This window comes from Linepithema humile, chromosome 7, assembly GCF_040581485.1.
Source record: "Linepithema humile isolate Giens D197 chromosome 7, Lhum_UNIL_v1.0, whole genome shotgun sequence".
NCBI classification, from domain to species: Eukaryota; Metazoa; Arthropoda; class Insecta; order Hymenoptera; family Formicidae; genus Linepithema; species Linepithema humile.
In genome coordinates this window covers 990,013-1,013,767 of record NC_090134.1, presented here as the reverse complement: position 1 = coordinate 1,013,767, position 23,755 = coordinate 990,013, and the positions used below count along the sequence as shown (strand labels likewise).

The following is a 23,755-nucleotide window of genomic DNA, read 5'->3' as shown; positions in this document are numbered from 1 at the left end:
CATTGAATATTATATTCTAATACTTATCGACTTTATCATTATCTTTCTATTTTTTCTATTATCGCGTTATCTGGAGAACACATTTTTAGCAAGAATGATTCACATACTGACATTTTTCTTATGTTCTCTTTTCAGCAACTGTTCCGCAGTCAACCGCAAGGTGCGACACCGCAACAATTGCAACTGTTGCAGCAACAGCAGCAGCAGCAGCAGCAGCAGTACCTAGCCGCATCCCAGGCACAGCAACAACAACAGCAGCAGCAGCAACAGAATTTTCCTACGGCCCCTTACACAGTTATCAGCGGTCAGGAGCCTTACGTGGGTGCGTTGATAGCTGGTGCACCACCGCCAGTAGTACCGCAATACTATGGAGTCGGGCCCTGGGTTTATCCGGCCGGATTGCTGCCGCAAGCACCACCCCAAGCGGCCGCGCCGCCACCACCTCGACGACCGCTCACACCCTCCTCGGCAGCAGCCGCAGCTGCTGCCGCACAAGACACTGCAAATAATCTAGCACAGACGGTGAGTTAATTACACATGTTATTAGAAAATAATTTGTATTATTTAAACAAATTTTCAATATTTTATGAGAATTGGTATTTTCGGAAAACATTAGTTTAAATTAGAAATTATCTTCGATAATGTATAAATTTGAAAAATGAAAAATTTATTACGTTTTACCAGATTTTTAGTAGAAATTCTTTTCTTAAAAGGAAACGCGATAGCACATACGGAATACATACATGCTTTTATGCTATATGTATTTTGATATAAATCGGGCTACGGCGATTATTGTGGTGATACGTAAATCATGGTCATTAAATAAAAAGGTTAAATTTAGATTATAACGATGAGATGGAGAACTCACGAATTAGCGCGTACTGCGAATTAGATATGTTTCTAATTCTGTAAAAGCTATTTTCTTCTCGCTTGTGGCGTGAGTAACCGATGATATTTGTTTCTGTTCTTGACGTGCGACGAAGAGCGTTCATTGTGCCAATTAGAAACTGCCGTATTGCCCACTTCAATCTAGCTGAATATTTTGCTACAATAACAATTAGAGAAAAAGATTGGAACTGCAAGACACCATGCGATATATTCTCGATCTATAAAACTAGATTTAATTAATTTGGCAAATTGCGTCTTGTTAAATTTTTAATTTTTTTTGTTGACGTTAAGTTTAATTGTCTCAAGTTGTATTATTGATATATTTGGATATAATTATATCCAAATTATAATTGTGATTAATAATTGTTACGCAATATTTACTATAATATGTAATTAATATGTAATTAATATATAATATGTAATTAATATCATTTTATTTTTACAGGTTCAGGGCCAATATCAGGTAATACCGGCTTATTACGATCAGAACGGTTCCATCGTTATGGGAGGCGTACGTGGTTTGAGCTCAGCAGCAACTCCCATGAGATTAGTTAGTCCCGCGCCAGTTCTCGTGAACAGAGCCCCGTCTCAACCTCCTCCGGGTCCACCAGCTCCACCGCCACCCAACCTATATTCACAACCGACTCCAACATCGCACAGCAATGCTACACCCGGCGAATGCTTAGGTAAGTCTAGCAAAAATCTTATCTGGCACACTATTACTATTGTTTTTTTCTTTTTTTTTTCTTTTTATATATATATAAACACATCTGTAAGAAATCTTGTAAAGTTATATGTGTAACATTTTGTAAGATTTTGTAAGATTTGTAAAGAGCTCTTTTTCTCACACCTTTTCTCGTCGTGTAATACATACTGTGTAATGCATGATTTATGTACTGTGTAAACGTCCGATCGTGATAGTAGACGTGCCAACGTTAACGTTTGATCGTTCTACTGTTCACATTTAGCTCGTCCGTCCCTTGTAAATACGCGTAAAACACGCGCTATTGTAACATTGTGACTAAAAAAAATAAAAAGAAACTATTGATAAGATTCAGTCCGTCGCAGATAAAGGTATAGCAATAAGGTAGCAATATTCTTATGAGTCTGTGTGTGTGTGCGTATGTTGTTAAGCAAAGGAGTACTTTGCGTGAAACGAAAAGAGAACAATTTTTATAAAATCGCTGCGACAAAGTTCTAACAAATTCAACATCTTCTGTTGCATTTTTTATTGTTTTGCTTTTTCCAAATATAAAAAATTTAAAACTTTTCAGAGAACTTGAAAAATTTTTCTAGAAAAAGCTGTTGCATATAAATTCCATATTAAACAGTAATTATATTTAGTATAATGATAATAAAACTGAGAATATACTTTTAATTCTTAATTCTTTTTGCCTTTGAATTTTTGCATACACAATTGATCGAAATTATATTATGCAAATATTGCTTTTTATATGAGCAAGATAAATATTTTTTCTTAATGATAATCTCTTCTGGGCAATTAGTCGTAGCCATATCTAGGTACAAAATTAATGCAATCTGATCCTTTAAACGCAATCTGATCTGAAATGTTATTTTTCCGGATTTTAAAGTCTTGCCTATCTACACCCCCGATCGCCAGACACGCGATTGCGAGTGTGCGTGCGTGATGTGTATTACCGCTAGACTTTTCTATAAACGGTGTAAGGTTCGGTAACATATGCTAATCACACTTACGACGACTAAGAGAGCGCGTGTGGGTTGCGGGCTTTTGGTGCAGGTCTGGCGGCATGCAGTGCAGCGGCGGTGGTCGCGCAAGCTCAGGCAGTTGCAGTGCAACAGGCGCAACAGCAAGGCTCGGGACTTGCCGCAGGTTTAGCGGCGCTAGGATACGGCGGTTCCCCGCTCGGGGCACTGGGCTCACCTGCCCAACTGCAGAACACAGGTATATTATCGTCGCGCCACGAACGCGCTTTATCCCCCCCCCCCCCCTCGAGTGTCACTCCCGATTTTATTCGAAGAGAATTCTCTCCACTTTCAGGAAAATAGCGTGCTTTTTTAATCCCTTCGAGTGCATATTTGTTTCCAGCTTTTCAGTGAAAGATTTATGTTTACGTTGTTAAATGAAATAATAATTATCTGTTGTAAAGCTTTCTGTGAATATGTAACATGTAATATCTCTCATTGTAAAAATTGATTATCGCGTGTTCTAATTGTTCGCTCATAATTGCAGAGTATGATAAAAGGACCACGGGTCAATTCCACGTAGAAATATTGAATTACATTTGTGCGTGTGTGTGTTTAACTATATATTACTATGTATATATAATTTAAAAGGAAACATTTGGAATAACAATTGTTGAACATTGTAATTTAATCGCTTTTTTTCTGCAGACCGAGAATTCTCTTTGGCTGTTTATATTGGTGGTGTATACGGATTTTCATGTACAAAAAAAAAAAAAATAACGTAAGGTGTTTGCATGCTTCACACGATTTAATTGATTTGTAAATTCATGTCGATTCCCTCTCTTAGTGACGTGCCTTTCTCAGTAGAGCGTTTGTGCCGATTTGTTCTTAATACATTCGACATATGACGTCTTTTTATGCTTGATACCGGTTGCTTTCGAGCACCCCGTGTTAAGATGACGGTGTTCGTCTTGTGTGCAGGTTTAGGCCTCGGTGCGTCTTCAACCGGCAGACGAGATTCCTTTGATAGAAATACTTCAGCCTTCAGTCCAAGCTTGGAATATAGCCGGGCGAAGTGGCCTCAGAGTTACGGCGCCCTCGGTAAGAACTGCTTTGTTGTGTGTGAAATATATTCTGATATACAGGGTGTGAGGCATCTAAAACGGTATATTTTGAATACTCTTGTTGCGCGGAAGGATATGGAGGGAAATAACGATAACGAGAATTTAAGAATTATTTTTGCTCCGTTTATATTTTTTCTTGGGGGGAAAAAAAAGAACTAAACCAACTTTTCTTATCGTTTTCTTCCCGTATGTTGGTGCGCAATGAGAATATCTTCCAAGATTTGAATGTACCATTTTAGACACCTATACACGACTGTGAGGCATCTCGGAATCGCCATAGACGCTCGATTACCTATGTTGTACATTGTGTCTATGATATGTCGTGATTCATTTGTACACATAATGTGCTTTTGTATACATAACTCGGCTATGGTAACAACACCACCCTTTTCTCTAAATTGATCGTATATGTACAAACCATGTTGCGTCCTGATACCTGAAACGCCTAGACTAGAAGTGAGTAAGCGTCCGCAAGGACGACTGGTTTAGAGCGGTCAGTGTGTGCCATTTACAATTTGTAGCGATTTTAACATAACTGCGGGACTTACTTAGTCTCCATACATTGTACATTGCTTCTATAAAAAGATGTACAGTGTATATTCGTGATCATTGAGATAAGAAGTACTCTATTCTCTAGATACAGGTACTAGGAACAATATATACCTAGATGCAGGTTCTTGGGACAGAATGTCTAATCTAACTACAGATACAAGTACTCTCTGCAAGGAGTACATAATTACAGACACAGGTACAGATTGAGTATATTTAATAAAAGTTCTTAGGCACTTTACTTTTTATATAATTTCAGAAAATTTTGGAGTTAATTTTTACTCGAAATGTCCAAGGATCAATAGTTTTTGAATAATTAGTGATGAAACATATGTTTAAACGTTGATCTTTAATAGTGCAAATAATTTTTTTTTATTATTATTTAATTGCGCCAGCATAACCGAAATTACTGAGAATATATGAAAAATAAATAAAAAGATACTACAAAGTGTCGAAAAAAAATCTTGTTATGCATGCTAAGGTTAAACAATAGATACAGCTACTTGAAGGAGTAAATCTATAGATAGAGATACCTAAAGATTTACCTAGGCACAAAAGAAACGTGTTTGTATTTGGATAGAAGCAAAAAAAATTTGCAACACTTGTATCGCTTGGTTTTCTTTTTTTAACATGTCTCTTCGATTTGTTATGCAGGTACAGTCACCGCGTCACCGAGTCCCTTGGGATTGTCATTAACACCACCGCCAACTTTAGGAGGATCTCTGGGTGGTCTTGTAGGAGGAGCCAGTAGAGTATCAGCCGCCCCCGGTGCCGAAGCCAAGTTTCGTGCGAGTGCGGTTCCCGCCCTGACAGCCAACGGAGTGTTTGGCTCTAGTAGCTCTCTATTCCCCAATCTCGTAGGCAAACCGGGCCGCGGTGGTGCCGCTAACATTAATGACAAAAATACTGGAGGACGATCTCGTCTGTTGGAAGATTTTCGAAACAATCGGTTAGTAAAATGTGAAATTTTTTAACCATATTAATTAAATCGTAATCTTTCGTATTTAAAAATGGATTTTATAATGTAGTTGATTACGAGACACAGCTGCCTATTAATTTAGAAACGCAAAAAGTTCTCCGATAATAAATTGCTTCGAATTTTCATATTAATTATTACCGAATACAATATGTACATGTTTTTTTTTCCTCAGGTTTCCTAGTCTTCAACTGCGCGATTTGGCTAACCACATAGTGGAATTTAGTCAGGATCAGCATGGTTCGAGATTTATTCAACAGAAATTGGAACGAGCTTCGGCTAGCGAAAAACAGCTTGTGTTCCAAGAGATTCTCTCTTCCGCGTATTCTCTGATGACAGATGTCTTTGGAAATTACGTAATTCAGAAATTCTTTGAATATGGCACACCGGAACAAAAATCAACTTTAGCTCAAAAAGTAAGTTTCAGTTACATAAAAAATTATTTTTCTTCAGAAGAGTTGAAATTTACTCATTTTGATTTACTAACTATTGACATTTTTTTTCACTATGATTTGCACTGATATTAAATGTGATGAGACATTTTGCGTGTCATCTGATTCGATGTGATTATGCATAGAATAATCTGATGATTTATCAAATAATTATATGAAGAACATCCACAAATTCCTCGTTTGACTTTTTGTTTATGTCAGGTTCGCGGGCATGTCTTACCACTCGCACTGCAGATGTACGGATGCAGAGTCATACAGAAAGCTCTCGAGTCGATCGGACCGGAACAGCAACAGGAGATCGTGCGGGAACTGGACGGACATGTGTTGAAGTGTGTTAAGGATCAAAATGGAAATCACGTTGTTCAGAAGTGCATTGAGTGCGTTGAACCGCGAGCATTGCAATTCGTAATAGGAGCATTTGCTGGACAAGTATATTCTTTGAGCACGCACCCGTACGGCTGTCGAGTGATCCAACGCATTCTTGAACACTGCACTCCCGAACAAACTCAAGGGATATTGCAGGAGTTACACGCTGCCACTGACCAACTCATTCAAGATCAGTACGGCAATTACGTCATACAACATGTGCTTGGTAAGTATCATTACTTTTTTTTACATCGATATCGATGTCAAAGTAATAAAAATTTGCATACTTTTAGTGCATTATTTAATTTATTGTTACATTATTATCGAATGCTACTATTGTTGCTTGTGAAAAATATATTCCTACTCATTGATCATTGATCATTTTATCATGTAATAAAGATGTAATAATTAATATTACTGAGATGATAAAAATAATTGCTTTCGCAGAACACGGAAAGCCCGAAGATAAAGCACAATTAATCAGCAGTGTTAGAGGCAAAGTGCTCGCTCTTTCTCAGCATAAATTTGCAAGTAACGTAGTCGAAAAGTGCGTGACTCATGCTACAAGACAGGAACGCGCTGTACTGATCGAAGAAGTTTGCGGCTTCAACGACAAGTGAGTGCAATTTTATGCGCAATACGTAAAAAGATTTGATGTAGATGTCGAATTGATGAAGATAACATGTCTTATTTTTGTTTTCTCTTTCGATGAACAGTGCACTGAACGTAATGATGAAGGATCAGTATGCCAATTATGTCGTTCAGAAGATGATCGATGTTGCGGAGCCAGCACAGCGCAAGGTGCTGATGCACAAGATCCGTCCGCATCTGGGAAGTCTGCGCAAGTACACCTACGGCAAGCACATTATTGTCAAGCTGGAAAAGTTCTTTATGAAGACAGCCTCAGCGATGGGAGTGGGAGCGACACCCTCTGGTACATCGACAAGCGGTGGAGGTGGCGATCTCGGTCCGATCGGGCCACCCGCATCCGCTGCGTCCGGCCCGGTTTCAACGTCGAGCCAACCATCAACGCAGGTTTTATAAACGCGCATGCATGAGGATATCTTCGTCGCGGAAAAAAAGAAGAAAACACATAATAAAGAGGCAAGCAGAACTACAATACACGTTGCAAACACGCGTTACTACCCCACTTTTACTTTACCGAGATCTGTTCTTCTATTTATCGACAAGAATGACAAACTTGGAATGACGATCACTCGTTTTTATCTCGTTTTGCCTTACGTTCTCGAAGATGGAAGGAAAAGAAAGAAAAAAAAACAAAAAATTTTCGAACATTGTTTCACGCGAGAAATTTGCCAATATACAATTTTTATTATTTTTGAAGTAGCGAATATTTGTATACCAGCTTCTTCGAGATCCGGGTAATACGAGATTACGACGTACGAGTTCATCTTAAAGAGAACTATAAGTCAGTAGAAACGAGGATAGATACGTTGTAGTGCATTTTTTTGTTATTTTATAAAACATACTCCTGCGCAGAGGAGTGTCACGCGCATAGAGATATTCACATTACTGCAGCATACAAAGTGGAAGTTGCACTATTATTTCCGGTTGAAAAATATTTCTCACGGTTGATTCGACGAATTTCAGGTACATTACGACCAATTGCGAACGCTGAGTTAAATTCGTTGGCTGTTTTGTATCTTGTAAGATTCGTTAAAATTCGTAAAAATCGAAAGAGGAAAATCGCTCGATTACTAGATTGTCGTACAGAGCAGTTAGGCTTGGATTAGATGTTGTGTCATCTCGTTAGACATTTCAAAATAAAGTAGAGCTCTATTCCAATGAGAGTGATTAAAATGAAGAAGCATTACCGATAGTCAAAGCGCGGCTCATTGAGACTATACTCGGCGAACATATTAAGCAGGCTTCTACGAAGACGATACGGTAAAATCACGGAGTTTTAGACAGTTAGGTCTTAGTGCTGCATGCATTTATATCGACTTGTATGAGGGTTGTAACAAACATACACACATACACAAACACACGCGCGCACACACATACATACACACACACACACAACGTTACGCGTATGTGTGACGTTCCCGATCTCGCGTATACCGCGCCGCTTCCTCTTTTACACACAATTGCTGCTTTAGTATTATTTTTAACGCGCGGTATGCATCAGATCGACGAGTCCGCAGACGAAAGAATAAGGTGAAACTTGAGAAGTAGAAGTTTAGGAGTTATAGATATGTTGTTTAAATGTAGCATAGCGTTTGACATGGGAATGAAAATCGGGCACCGACCCTTGGACTTGACCTGGACCTGACTACCAATCTCTCCCCTTGAGACTACTTGGAACGTTCACACAAAAGAGCGATTATTTCGTTGTTAGTTTCCCCTCTTTCTCTTCTTCCCCTTCTTATTTTAACCTTTAAAGGTTCTTTTCTTTATTATTTTTTTTTTTTTTTTTTTTTTTTTTCTTTTTACTTTAATTTTTGAATATGATTACGTGACATATGCAGAGACGAAGAAATAAGCAAAATGAGACAAGAGCTGTTTCAGACGCCGTCGTTCTCTTTTGTTCATTTTTACGTTTGTCACTTTTGGAGCAAGGAAATACTTTTCCCCTACTCCTTTTCGCCTTTTCTTATTTTCCGCTGCCCTGTATTCCATTCCTCGAAACCCTTTTGAGATCCTCGAATTTTGTAAATTGTGATATAAATAAATAACAAATGTGTATAGGTACGAATATCCGAAATACGCGAGGACCGATAAATTCAATGAATATTTTATTTCTCACGGGAACTTTTCTCCCCCTACTTTTGACAGAGTCTGTGAATACTGTATATTATAATAATTACTAATTATATTAAATTTAAATATGATTTACGTTCTAATGCTGCTGTCCTAACCAATGAGTTACGCTCCTCTCTCCGCTCTCCGATTCATCCAATTTTACATTTTTTCGAAATATCCAATTGTAATATAATAAACATTTTTCACATCAAGTCATGCTAGACAAAAAAAATATATATACATATATATATAGAGAGAGAGAGATATTGATTTCCCTCTATTGCCCCTATGATAATTTGCAGCTATCCTTTTGAACGTAAAACCGAAGACCATTGTACATTGTATAAATGATATAACGCGTTCTTGAGAAAAAGTATCAGGAGATCGTGCACAATGCATATGTATCTATAATTCGTTCGCGCTATTTTCTCTTCTTTATCTCTTCAGATATGCATATAATGCATTCGATACACGTACACACGGAACATTTCGATTGTATTATAGACGACGGTTGGAAGAAAAAGAGCGGCATACTCGGCCATTTTCAATGGGATCGCACACGCGTGTTTTACTAAATAAGGAACGCAAAGAAATGCTGTTAACGTAAGAACATTTGTGGACAAACTTATACATAATTTTTTCTCGATTATCAATCGCTTGTACAATGTATAATATATTTCGTTGATGTTAGATGTTAAATATTTAGAAATTGGAAAAAAAGAAACACGTGACTTGTCAGAGCAACTTGATTAAACGTTTGCTACATGATTCTGTACAAAAGGAAAAAGAAAAGTATAGCTTAAGGAAGAGAGAAGAACGTAGCAACTTTCTTTGTAAAATATTGTAAATAACGATTTATTAATGAATTTGACAAATTCTTAAGTACCTCTTCTCTCTCTCTTCCTCTTTCGTTTTATTCGAAGCGATTACTCTCGTTGAAACATCATTAAGAGAGGATAGCAAACGAGCTATAATAACGTGACGAAAGTAAACGCAGTATTGTTGATTGATATCGAAAGGCAAATACTCGAGCGATTCAAAATCTTGTTCCTTTGCAAAAGTGATCGTTCCGAAAATTGCTGAGGATACGCGCTCGCTCGCTACATATTATATACATACATATACACAATACACACAATTGACATGCTGTAAAGAGGCGAGATGTATGGTTGATAAACCTCTTTCGAATATAGATAGACATTCCAACCGCCTCCTCATCCTCAGTCGACAGGACGCAAGACCTGTGCACACCGTTAAAACGAAGCGAATTATATAAATAAAAGCGGGAACCGTGTAAAACGTGTTTATAATATTTAAGAAAAATGACGAGAAAATAGTTCCTTCATCCCTGTAACAATCGCGCGCGCGCGCACATCATCTGTAAATTAAAGGTCGAGACAAACCGCGCCTCTCATCTGTAATAGTTCCATCAATCATCTGTCAAATTGCGCATAAAGAAAACGAGGTATAAATTAAACGAGAAGACGTTACAAAAACGATATGAAGCGAAAATCGAACACAAAATCTCTCATGTCTTATTAGCTAACGTAAGATTATCGATTTACCTATCATACTTTTATTACCTATTATTATATTATGATATTGTATTATTACCATTATTATTATACTCTATTGAATATTATTTGATTAACAGTCCCCTTTCCTCTTTGATTACTTATTTTCGCTACTACTAATTGCGATAAGCATATGTAAATATATGCATATATTAGAGTTGCACGTATATACGTATATATACATATGCGCATGCATATATAGACATATACATATATATATATATATATACGCATGTAAGCTCGGCACATGTAACACATTTATAAATATGATATAGCATATTTCGAGTACATTTCTCATTAATCTTTACGATTGTCACGTTTCTCCTCTCTTTTCCCCTGATGATAAAATCTCTATCTCTTGAGAATTTTTTGGTATGAACGTTTAGGGATAGAAATCACATTATCTAGTAGCTCTGTCGTCGTATATCTACTTAAGCCCCCCCTCCCACCCCCACCTCTGTACCAGAAGGAAAAAAAGGAAAAGAACTTCTTATCGATTTTTAATTATAAATAGTGTAAATTTTTTATATAGTGCGAAAATACGATATCGTCGATGAGAAGCTGCTCTCACGAGTAAATGCGTTTATTGTATGTAAAGAAAAAAAAAAAAAAGGAAAAAGGAAAGGACCGGTGAAATCACATGATTTTAATTCGTCCTTTATTCGCTTTATTGTATCTTTCATCAGATATATATCCACCGAAGCGTCGGATTTACAAATCACGTTGATCCTAAACTACGTTCAGTTTTAAAATTTTATTAACCCGCCGTACAATTTTTTTTTTTCTTCTATAAACATGTAAATTAACGGTTTATTATATATATATACTGCTTTTGGCGAGTCTCGAATATCGTGATTTGTAAGCCGCATAAGCTCGGCATAAGTTTCGCTAGTGAAAAAGAAGCAAAGGGAGAAGCAGCTTACTTATGTTATTCGATTTTCCATGTAAACTTTGCAACTTTTTCTGCTGCTCCTTTAGTGTGACGGTGTGAGGAGATTCAATGACAAAAATATTTTAAAGCGACTTGCTTCAAAACAGTATGCGAAAGCGAAAATATGCTTTTATTAAATGGGAAGAGACAAAATTATGTTAATGGAATATTGCTGTATATACAACGGATTCAATTTGTTTTTATCAGTGAAATTGGTAAAAATGGAGAGAGATATCAAAAAGGCAAATTTTGCAAATGTAATATATTTTTTACTTATCTCATCAAAACATAACTTTCAACTCAAATGCCAAGTGCCAAGCTTTTTTCAGTCTTTATTATATATTTTCATATGTAGGAAAAATATGAAAAATTCAAACATTTGAAGCTTGAGATTATTATTTTAAGCCTGAAATGTTTTAATTTTTCATATCAATTACTAATAATTAATTAATAATAACTAATTACTAATAATTTTACATATAAAATATAAATATTTGTTGTAATTAAACATTTGAGTTTGTTATATACAGCGATATTGCACCGAAGGTACAACGTTGCAATGATGAAATATGTTATGCACAACCATTTTAATATTTATATTTTAGGGCGAATTATTTTTTTTTTCTTCCCGCTGCTTTATCTTTTTTCTTTCTGTGTTCTCTCTTGAATCTTTTCTGCCGCTTCTCTATTCTTTGAGAATCGACTTGCAGCACGATTGAAAGAAAAAGGCCCCCCCGCCTTTTTCTCACCGGGACATTAAAACATTAAGGCAACAGATTAAACAGCTCTATAAATATTGATTATACATATATATAAATATATGTATACATATATATATATCTGTATATGTATATCTATAAGCCTTATCGGTATGATATATATATGTAATAAGTACTATTTAAATATTGTAACAATTGTATATGATTTTAATACTACACGCTAATTGTATCATATATATATGAAAGATCTGCGACCTCCCACTTTGCAGACATATACAGACAAAAACATACAAGGACATAAAGAGCAGGCGCACATTTACACAGACGGCACATCGTACTCATGTACGCACGTAGAACACTGGACATAGACACGAGCACGCGTATACACACGACACTACACGCGCATATTTGCGAAAGTCGATTGTGCAATTTTAAGACAGTTGGAAAAGAAATTGACATTGTTGACACACTTCGATTGCCCATGTTCATCTCACACCCACTGGATTCAACTGCCACGGCGCTGGTATATGAACAGTTGTTTGCTCGAATAAAAGGCCTTTCCTTAAAAGCCTTCTTTCGAATATCGTCGGACTTGAGGGAAAATTCACCGACATTTCAAAAATTCGGTCTTTGAGCTTCGGTCGGAGCGCGTATTTCAAAATAATATTATGTAATATTTAATAATCACTCGATATTATTATATCATACGTAATATAAATATAATAGTTATTAGATGTAAGGTTTTCAAGTTTTAATTACATGCAGATTTACGCGAGAGAATTTTGATAACATCTTCAAAAATGTCATCCGTTTAAAGAGATTATTTAATGGGATTTTCACCTTAAGACCGGCGATATGTAAAATCGTATAGAGGGATAAGCAAGAGAACATCAACGGGAATGGTGCGCCCTGATATTAAGACTGATGTACAGTAGCGCGCTATTCTCATCATTTTCATGATCATGCTCTTTCTCCTCCACATCCACCACCGACACAACTGCTTATACACGCGGATAACACAAACACAACAATATGGAATCGCAGGGCTAACTAAGTATATATATATATTTCGTATATATACCAAAAAAACATATATATATTAAATATATATATAAATATCTCGTATATATATTTGTCTGATATATGTCATATATGTATGCGTAACACTGTTCGTATCCATCACTGGCTCCTATAGTGTGCTCGAATGTAACGTTATCGCGCAAGAAAAGAGAAGACGAGAGATGTCTCTCCCAGAATTGTGTCTTCGAAGCATACTCTACGTTGAAAATTTTATTGCAAAATTTCACGATCGGATGTACTGTTCGCTGGTCGTTCAAATGTTTTGATTAATCGGCTCCGATCAAATTGGATTCGCAAACGCGTTAAATTCCTCTTATCTCGAAACTCGAAGCGAAAGAATTGTTATTTCGCTAAAATATTCGTGTAAAGTACACATCGATATACGGGCCAGTGGTGCTGTCTGAGACACATACACATACACACACACGATAGATGCAGAGGGAAATGAAAGAAAACAAGCTGCAAAAAGTGTATCCCATATTAGCAGATAATTAGATAAGTGAGACGGACAGGCATACGGATTAAAAAGGCAAAATCACATAACTTGTATATTAGTGTATAGAACGTAGAGATGATGAAATAGCCATTGAAGAAAAAAAAAGGATCATTTTCGACAATGTTTTTTACAAACAGTCAGAACAGTGCAAATAGATAAAAAGAATAAAAAACGTCATTGTACCATTTAAGCGAAAAAAAAAAGAAAGAATACGAATAAAACGAGAGAGCATTTTTCGGAGATAATCTTACAAATGCATTAAATATGCGTGGACGAAATCTTCGTTATTCCGCCACTTTATAAAAAAAAGACACGAAAAAATTATGTACACAGCCGTCGTGATAAAAGAAACAGTTGGAACAGTAGATTCGTTTGATGTAAAATTGTAAAACACCAGGCGATAGAGCTTTATCACACTCGTCAAATTTTCAAGATATTTCGAAAAATTATTATTTAAATCACACACAGCTAGAAACAGGTACAATTATCGTCGGTTTTTGTTGAGAAGCATTTTTTATTTTCTTTTGTTCATTGTTTCGTCGTTTTCTCGGATTTACATTTTTTACTTTATTTCGGAATTGTTCACTCAATCATAACATGATTTCGAGAGTTTGCGATGCGGTGCAGTGCGGAAATGGTGCGATTTGATTGTTTCCTGTAATTAATTAACATTAATTACCGATTTTAATTATATATTAATGCGAATAACGATAAGTCGAAGATGAACATGCGAAATAACATAAGAGTCAAGTTTTCGGAGATGTGATTGTGCAAAATTCAATTAGATCTATAAAATCAATTACAAAATTTCACTGTACAATATCATAGCGCGATTTTACTGATTAGAACACAAACATAAATAGAAATTTATAATTTTTATTGTTTATTTTAATTTTTATCTTTAAAGCGATAACGCTCTTCTTGAAATGTGATCGTAATATAAGGACGTAAGAATATCTATATCGATATGAGTGAGGGAAAATTATTTTTTTTTTTTTCAGTTTTGAAAGCAATTTTATATGAATTTAGAAGTCCCCGTTACGTTTGCATTTTGGGGATTTTCATTCTTAATTTTTTTTATCGCAGATAGCTACAAATTCACCAAATCGTTCCGGATCCTTGCCCATTCGTGAACTGATTTTGCTTATTTTGTTCTATGATTATCGACTTTCATTTTATCGTGTATCTCTATTGTATGTTTTTGATTTTATTTGTTTGTTTATTTGAGTTATTATCAAAGACGATTGCAGTATGTAAACGCGAACGTTTCTCGTTTATCGACTTTAACTGATTTTATTTTATTCTCTCTATCTCTCTCTTTATTAAAGAAAAGCCGCGACAATGTAACTGCATTTTATACACATACATATACACACACACACACATACACATACACAAAGGACTAGAGATTATCGAGTTATTATCTTAGAATTGTCTCTCGATAGTGGTCCAAAAATAATGGAACAAATAAAGTTATAAATAATCAATTAAAAAGATTATACATACTTGAGTATAGTGATAAATAATATTTGTTCTCGTACTGCAAATGGCTACGTATTACAACTAAGTAGATGCAGTGATTATTGTATTGAGTAATTGTTTACACACATAATTACACACACGTATTGCTTTCGTCTTGCTTGAGTTTTGTCTTTCTTTTTTTGTACGCAGCGAAAAATACTTACATACTTTTGAATCTTATTTATTATTATTTGTCTTTCTCTACTCTAGATTTAATACAAATTATACGTACGGCAATCTGCACTGTTATCAGGAGGCGGAAAATATAGTTTGTCATTATTATATGTTATTGCTTATAACATGAGTCAAATTCCATATTTTTTTCATTCTTAATTTAACGTATACATATGCATATTTACATGTGAATCTTATGCAACAGTATAGTCAGTATCTTTCTTCCGAATTCTCGTGAATTTTTTCGGAGATCTGTCTCCTAAAGACTCGATGTGACGCAGAGAGCCGTGCTGGTAGTTTGTGTTGAGGCTAAATAGCATTTCACCCTCATTAAGTAGGCATATCCACACGCTAAGGTACACATCCACTTACACACCTACATACACACACGAAAAGGTAACAGAACATGACACACTCTATATCACACATTTAACGAGACAAAAAAAAGTGGATAATGGATTAACGGTATTCTAAATGTAACATGTATATGATGGCTGTACAAATGTAACATTTTTTTCCATTATGTATGATGATATAATAATAATAATGATGAAAAGGAAGATTTGATGCAAAAAGAAAATGTAATTGAACAAAAGAAAAAGAAATGTGTGTACGTCGATTGATATGAACGCCGACATCTCGAAAGCGATGACGCGATAAGGTCAATCTGCCGGCACAATCGCGCGAGTGATTCACCAATAAACTATTATTACTTTTAATTATTATGAAATACCATTTCTGTAATAACATTATGATATAAAACCATACATTGAATGGCAATTATTTGTAGTACTTCATTCCTATTCCTTATATCTCGTACTGACCTACCTCAAATTTTTTAAATTTGAACCTAATAAGCGTTTTATAATTTCTTTTAGCTATTATAATCACACATAAAAAATTTAATTAATATATAATTATAATAATTGAAATATATAAAATTTAATTTGGAGTACTTGATACGCAAAATAATTTCTTCGATAGAATATTTCATCTCAAGCAAATTTCGAATAAGACATCTTATTTTAAACAAAAAAAATATATCGAACTTGATACTGATTTGATTAAAAAGATGAACATCTTTGATTAAAATTTCCAATTGGTCTTTTAATGTCTTATCAAACTCTTGTGTTGATTCAATAATTACAATTGTTTGACATATTTCAGTTAAATTTTTAAGAGTATTTTAATTAAATATGTAACAGTATTTATATATTAGATTGTAATCATATATGACAAAAACCATTCATACATCTTCCTTCATCTTTTTCTTCACAGTCATTATATTCAAGAAATCTTCATAAGAAAATTCACCAGTGTTCTCTGAATCAATATCTGCTATCAGTAGTCTCTTTAGTTTCTCTTTTTTGTTGGTTCAATGCCTACAGCTCAAATAGGCAATTTTTCCAGTGTCATCAGGATTAAACAAATCAAAAATCTTCTTTTATATATCTGTTTCCCTTTCTTTTATTAGCTCGATTTTTTCTTATTTCTCCTGCGAATAACATCTCAGTTTTTCCTTTCAAATGTCAATGCCTGTGAAAAAGAATTTTATTGTTACAAAGATCATCCTTAAACAAATAATGCATAATATAATTCCTTAAATACATAAACAAAGATTGCTTATATACATAATAATATACATAATTTTGATCTGACAACGAAGGCGACATTGCATATTATTTACGCATATCGGAAGATAAAATAATTAAATATGACCATTGATACAAACATTACCATTAATAAACTTTAAAAAGATAAAACAGGACAATGTTTTCAGAAATTTACAAGTATTTTGATACTGTTAAAACCAATTGAAAGTATGAAGTATCGTATAATCTTATCAAAGCTAGAAACTCGACTATTAATATTTAAAAAATAAAATATAACATTTGGCGTTTTATATTTTACAACAAAAAACTTTCCAAAAACCTTAAAAAAGACTTATGAATCATTTAAGAATTTTACGAGCACTCCAACACTATCAAAAATAATCTAGAGGCCAAAGTAAGCATGTAGAGAGTATGTTAAGGTTATCCGTTGGAACGGTCCGAAACGCTCTATTTTAGCCGGGATTTTCAAGATTTGTTAATAGGAGCACATGATGATATAAGAGGTCGCTCAAGAATCAACTAGACGGAGGTGTGTCTTGGCGTCCCTAGAGGTCGGCAGAGAAGAACCCTAGACAGTGGAGAGCCCTCGTCGGATTGGCTGTTGCACTTGCATGGCTTCTATGGCAACAGCCAATCAAAAAAGGGCCTTCAGTCACTCCTTCATATTGCCATGGCGGCCATTCCAAGAGCAACAGCCAATCCAAAGGGGGCTCTCCACTGCTTACACTCCCCTCTGCCGAGCTGCAGGGACGCCAAGACACACCTCTGTCTAGTTGAGCGACCTCTTATATCATTATGTGCTCCTATTAACAAATCCTTAAAATTCCGGCTAAAATGGAGCGTTTCGGATCGTTCCGACGGGTAACCTTAACATTTCTATATGCTTATTTTCGCTTCTAGACTATTTTTGACAGTGTTAGGATACTCATAATATTCTTAAATAATTCATATGTCTTTTTCAAGGTTTTTAGAAGATATTTTATTGTAAAATTGGAAATGCCAATATTAATATTTTGTTAATTAAATATTAAAAAAAAGTCGAGTTCTCAGCTTCGACAAGATGATTATATGATACTTAATTACATCTGAATTGGTTTTAACAGTATCAGAATGCTTGTAAAACTCTAAAAACATTTCCATCGTTTTGTCTTATCTTTTTAAAGTTTAGTAATGTTAATGTTTATTAATATTAATTATTTTCATCTTTTAATATGCGTAAGTCGAAAAAAACATGCAATTTTGTTTTTATTGTCGGTTCGATAAGAATGAGATAGAAAGAACAGCAGTACATCTGTTATCTTTTATTATTCAAAGCCAACCAAAGTACAGTGCGCATATATACTCGTTCTCGATTACGTGCGTTGCTTCTACCAGGTCACTTCCACGGTTACTCGGGGCCGCGTTTCCATTCTACCATCAATGCTAAAAAGCATGTCTCTAGTCTATCCAGACTGTTCCATGTGATGAGTTGTGCTCTCACGAATATAGAGATATTGCATTTTTACCTTGTTCGTAGTCACACACAGTTACGCGTATTTCTTTTTATTTATTGAAAATAAAAGTACGAAAAGCGAAGAAAGTATCGACAAAGATACCCAGTGCCTGCAATACATGTTGTTGAATACATTTGATGTTAAGCAGGAATATCTATCTGCAGAGAATACAAATGTGAACATTCTGATGCGCATCTTTGCCAGGCAGTGTGCAATCGTAATGGAAGCTGGCGGAGGCTCAAGTAGTGGCGATTTAGCAAGCGCTTGTACAAAGTCGACGGGCGCCTGAGCTACAAGTCGGATTCATAGATGTATAATGAGAATGGGATTACTGCAATGTGGCGACGATGAATCGCGTTAACAAGTGCGGCCGTGCGCGACCGTACAGTTTAAGTTTTATTGTAGCGCCGGAAGCAAAATCGACCGGCGCGATCGCCCTTCCGAGGCGTTGTCACCGTATTCTCTGACGATCGCTAGAACGAACGTCGCTAACAAACTTCTCTTCGCCCTGCAAGGGACGCGACGCGAGAAAATCGGCTTCTCCGACATAGGCTCTTTGACAAGCATCACCGACATGTGCCAGACGAGCGGACAAGCGAGTCATCGCATCGGTAGTCGTGTGCACGGTTCCGTCAGCTGATCGTTATTAAACAACGAGATGTGAGATCCGTCGCTCGTCTCTTTCTACGTCGTGCCACAACGTACGATTTCGCGATTCCGTTTGCCGCGACCTGATTACCCTCCGCATACATTAAGACTGAGAAAGTGTGACCGGAGTGTGTGTGACTCGCGCACGAGGCGGGGGGAGCACTGAACTACGGTGGAAATTTACATGGGAACATGGGGAACAAGAATAGTTGTTGCGTTTACTCCAGTCCGCAAGCTGGACGCAAGGAAGTTGGGCCTGAGAATGCCACGCGTAATCTGGAAGAGCATCTGCCGGAGGGTGGGATTAGCGTGAACAATTTGCAACATATCAGTGAACGTGAGCCGGAAGACTGGGACTCTGATCCGTCACTGCATCCATGTGCGGGAACTATTTTTATGGAACGTTCAAAGCAAGCTATAGAGAGTGAGTATCTGAATAATTGCAGAATGATCGGAAAGATTGGATTACTGCTAACAAGTGTGTATCCCTTTTAATCTGTTTTTAGATGGCATGGTGAGAAAGAAGAGCCAGCATCAAATAGCAGATACAAGGCCTTTGAAAAAGAGTAGCAGTTGCAGTACAATATATCTAGATGACAGTACAGTTTCACAACCTAATTTGAAGAATACCGTCAAATGCGTTGCCTTAGCTGTTTATTACCATATTAAGAATAGAACTTCACAGCGACAAATTGATATATTTGATGAGAAACTACACCCGTTAACGGTAATTTAAAAGAAAGGAACTTGTTGTATATTAGTTGCCTTAAACTAGCATGGACCTCTTTGCATTATTTTACTCTTATACTAAATTGGCTGAAAACATGCATATTTTTATTGGTACAGACAGAATTGAATGCAAGTTAGTGTAATTCTGAAATATATTTGACCTGCAATATATTATAAAATAAGATTTGAACACTGAATTTATGTTTCAGAGAGATGGTGTTTCAGATGATTATGATAAACATAATCCAGAGCACAAACAAATATATAAGTTTATAAGAACTTTGTTTAATGCTGCTCAGCTCACAGCTGAATGTGCCATCATAACTTTGGTTTATCTTGAACGCCTACTCACTTATGCAGAGATAGACATAACGCCAGCCAACTGGAAACGGATAGTATTAGGAGCTATTTTGTTAGCGTCTAAGGTTTGGGATGATCAAGCAGTATGGAATGTAGATTACTGTCAAATACTGAAAGACATCACGGTAGAAGATATGTAAGTTCCTTTTCAATTGCATTGCTTTAGATAATCATTGCATTTGATTGTTTTACGTAAAGAAAAGAACATCAAAGTGTACTAAAAATACAAGTAGGAGTGCAAAAGTAGTTATTCTTTGTATTAATTAAATTTTTTTATAAATTCCCGTTCTAGGAATGAATTAGAAAGACAATTCCTGGAGATGCTGCAATTCAACATAAATGTTCCTTCAAGTGTATATGCCAAATATTACTTTGACCTTCGTACACTTGCGGAAGCGAACGAATTAACATTCCCTAGTGAACCTCTTAGTAAAGAAAAAGCGCAGAAGTTAGAAGCTATGTCCAGAGTTTACGAAGATAAAGTTACAGCCGAGGCTCTACGTACTGGTATTAAAAAGTGGTCCAGCTTGGATAACGTATGCATAGGTGGACCTAGACGTAGCATCGCTATTTTATCTTAAATATATACGGATATAGATGGACGCATGATAAACTGTTCAGACTTTAAATAGAGGTATGTGGAATTTTGTAAGAATATCATTGTTACCGATCGATTTTAATCATTTTGAAAGAAATTGTTTGAGTCGCCAAATATTTGTGTTACACATTTATCTTGCGTTATTATTTAATTATTGTGGAATATTTGATGTATCATATACATCTCTACAAACTGTTTTTATACGTTGTTCAAGCTAGATATAAAAATATCGCATATACCGTGTGTGTATTGCTATGTACTACAATGGAAAATTTTCCATCGCAGATTTGGTTTGCAATAGCAATCGTGAATCTAATCATCAAGTAATTTTAAAATTTAGGCAGTTTTCAATTTAATATTACTTTGCATACATTATATTTTTGTCGTCTGAATTAAAATTTGAGAGACACTCCAATGTAGAAAGTTCTAAATTGGCCTTTTCTAATCATAATAACTTCTAATCGCTTAGATCAATCACACTGTGTTTTCTATCACTAATTACGGAAAATTAGAAATCTTGTTTGTCAGTCAGATCTTATTTGTCAATCAATATTGATATATTTCTATTTCTTGTGCACAAACTATTGTCTCTTGGGACCTTATAATATGGATTATAATAAAGCATATACGAGAATGAAGTGCATTTTGATGAAGTAAAGGGTGAAGAAAAAAAGTTTTAGTCGTAATTATCTGTACTGTTTTTAGGAGAGAAAATAACTTGTGATATATATATTAGTCAACTATTCATTATCCAAAGCATTTTACATATTGACTGAATTTAATAAGAATCAAACATACGGCTGATTTACTAATAACATTCTTTGAGAAGCGAAAACATATACAACATGCTTCAAACTGAAATCATCGATATTCATAAAAATATATGCTACATAATTTATCAAAATACTTCAATTAGAAAATTTTGCAAGCCAAAGCTGTAATGCATATTGAATGCGTATCTTGGTATATATGTCCAAATTATATTTAAATGCATTAATATATCTTTTATTTGCGTATTTCGCTGTCGTATACACATCGAAAGATTGTTATATGAAATTGTGGATAATTATTATGAATTTAGTAGATGAATTATATACATAAACTTTTTTAAGATAATATCCTTACACTATCTTCTGATATAAATCAAATATTGCATAGCATATATGTAATAACTTATATGAGAAAAATTGTCGACACTTAATTGAATATTGGACAGATGACTTATGTATTTTGAATAATAGTAAATATATATATATATATATACACACACAGCAAGAACACCATTTATACGTAAAGTAAGTATATAATAGCGTAAACACACATTAGCAAATCAGCCTTTATAACTTATTAGGAATTTAAGGCACAAGATAAATTTTAATTTGAATAATATTGCTTTTATATGGCGTTACTTCCATTAATTTATAACTTTAGATAATGTGTGAGATAAGAATAAGCCATGAGTGATATCAGGGTTGCATTCTTCTCTTTATAAAATTATATTCAATTAGTTGATAATTAAATTTGATTTGTAATCATAACTTTCTCTATCGGACTCATTGGAAGAAAAGGTTTGTTCCAAGATCTCGTTCATTTTTACTATTTTTCACAAATATTACAATATACTGTATTGTTATATAGATACTTTATCTGTATATATACACATATGTTGGATAATTATTCATTAATTTCATGTGCATAATTCAGAGTCACAAAGTGGTCATATTTATATGGCCATAAGTATTGCTATGTGAAACATTCAAATCTAACAGCGATATATGAATTATTTCGTGAAACACGTAACGAAATCTTCCAAAGATCATCGAGATACGCTCACTGGAAAAAAGGAAAAAATCACTTGTATCATACTTGTATCATCATTTCCCATTACGTGATCAAGGTCAAATTGAGTACCATTAATGTAATCGTGTATCATACGCCACTAACTGACTTATGTACGATATAATTTAAAATATTTTATACCCTCCTACCGGTTATATATTATATAGAAGTTTAAAATTATATAAGATAGTCCTATCGTATCGACTGGTTACGTCTATAAGGATTAAAGTGTAATCTGAAGTTCCGTTGGATTTTCAGAATGTCGTTACGGAAAGAGCAATTACGATTTATTATTATTTTTATATTTTATTACGCAAAAGAGGAGAGAGTCAAAGTATTGTATTAGAGCGCGATTGTTAAGTCTGATGTATGCGTGAAGAAGCGAAGTACATTTCTCAGCTTTTAAATGTATTGTATAGTGTACCGAAATGGTAAGCGTAGTGTAACATATCTACAATTTCTGTCCAGATTACAGTCTTTTATTTAGCTATCCGATTTATAAAAGTATATTTTTACTGCATCACGCGAAATAAAGCATTATTACATACATGCTGCGGAAGTATTTATACAATGTAAGTGAGCAATACACCGTGCGATGCCAAAATGTTATTAAAATTATATTGTATAGACTATTGCACACGCAGAAAAAGGAAATGTGTACTGCACTGCAGTTTTTATTCGTCTTACGCTCCGTTTCTCTGATAAAACTAAATCTTTATAAATTTTCACACGCATGACTATTTTTATAAATAGAGATTCATTATGAAGACAATCTTCGAGTCTTATTGCGTCCTGTAAATAAATTGCCGAATTAATGTGAGATTCATAACTGTGTATATGATAAATCGAACTACTTTGTCGGAGTAATCACTTGACAAAGAGCAAAAAACATTTTACGCTTGAAGGTGATGTTTTTGAAAGATCGCCTTTGAGTCTTCCATCCTAGCGTCTGCATAGAAACCTACGATTCTTCAACTCCGTATAATAAGTATTATGTTAACATATTATGACCAATGCTTTTGTAATATGAATTTGTGATAAATAGCTATACTAATATATTAATAATTGTTTTGCATATATATACCTGCATAACACGCGCCTGTCTATTTTCATTGTAAACTATTTTATTGCTGATAACAGAGGCAGGTGTTGTAAAGATATCTGTCGCATTTTTTGTGTTTAATTAAAAAAATCTCA

At 34.9% G+C, this 23,755-nt stretch overlaps 2 protein-coding genes and 1 long non-coding RNA gene across 14 annotated transcripts in view; 2 read left to right on the top strand and 1 right to left on the bottom strand.

Annotated features, from left to right (window-relative positions):
• The window catches only part of pum (pumilio), a 79,639-nt gene extending 63,581 nt beyond the window's left edge, over window positions 1–16,058 (top strand). For 5 of the 12 annotated variants that reach the window (XM_012377955.2, XM_012377954.2, XM_012377953.2 and 2 more), the window contains 10 exons: window positions 136–522; window positions 1,334–1,574; window positions 2,648–2,812; window positions 3,535–3,654; window positions 4,315–4,425; window positions 4,881–5,175; window positions 5,378–5,618; window positions 5,856–6,246; window positions 6,468–6,636; window positions 6,737–16,058. In XM_012377955.2, coding sequence (XP_012233378.1) covers window positions 136–522; window positions 1,334–1,574; window positions 2,648–2,812; window positions 3,535–3,654; window positions 4,315–4,425; window positions 4,881–5,175; window positions 5,378–5,618; window positions 5,856–6,246; window positions 6,468–6,636; window positions 6,737–7,064 — 2,448 coding nt within the window. In that variant the 3' untranslated portion in view covers window positions 7,065–16,058. The remainder of the gene's footprint in view (window positions 1–135; window positions 523–1,333; window positions 1,575–2,647; window positions 2,813–3,534; window positions 3,655–4,314; window positions 4,426–4,880; window positions 5,176–5,377; window positions 5,619–5,855; window positions 6,247–6,467; window positions 6,637–6,736) is intronic. The other 7 variants (XM_012377958.2, XM_012377957.2, XM_012377956.2 and 4 more) reach the window with 7 other exon arrangements.
• Window positions 14,559–17,937, bottom strand: LOC137001159 (uncharacterized). Its single transcript, XR_010891284.1, has 2 exons — window positions 16,922–17,937; window positions 14,559–16,814 (listed from the first exon to the last, which is right to left on the bottom strand). It is a non-coding gene; the product is annotated as an uncharacterized lncRNA (long non-coding RNA).
• Window positions 17,938–18,017: 80 nt separating this feature from the next.
• On the top strand, window positions 18,018–23,614 carry CycY (cyclin Y). Its single transcript, XM_012377899.2, has 4 exons — window positions 18,018–19,456; window positions 19,539–19,759; window positions 19,971–20,257; window positions 20,414–23,614. Exons 1-4 carry the CDS (start codon window positions 19,225–19,227, stop codon window positions 20,700–20,702), a joined length of 1,029 nt encoding a protein of 342 aa, XP_012233322.1. The 5' UTR covers window positions 18,018–19,224; the 3' UTR covers window positions 20,703–23,614.
• The last annotated feature ends 141 nt before the right edge of the window (window positions 23,615–23,755 follow it).

Excerpts from the sequence above, each read along its gene's own strand:
- CycY (XM_012377899.2), top strand. The coding sequence starts at position 19,225 with ATGGGGAACAAGAATAGTTGTTGCGTTTACTCCAGTCCGCAAGCTGGA. Across the intron at positions 19,457-19,538 it reads TTCAAAGCAAGCTATAGAGA|ATGGCATGGTGAGAAAGAAG; the intron begins GTGAGTATCTGA and ends ATCTGTTTTTAG. Across the intron at positions 19,760-19,970 it reads AGAAACTACACCCGTTAACG|AGAGATGGTGTTTCAGATGA; the intron begins GTAATTTAAAAG and ends TTTATGTTTCAG.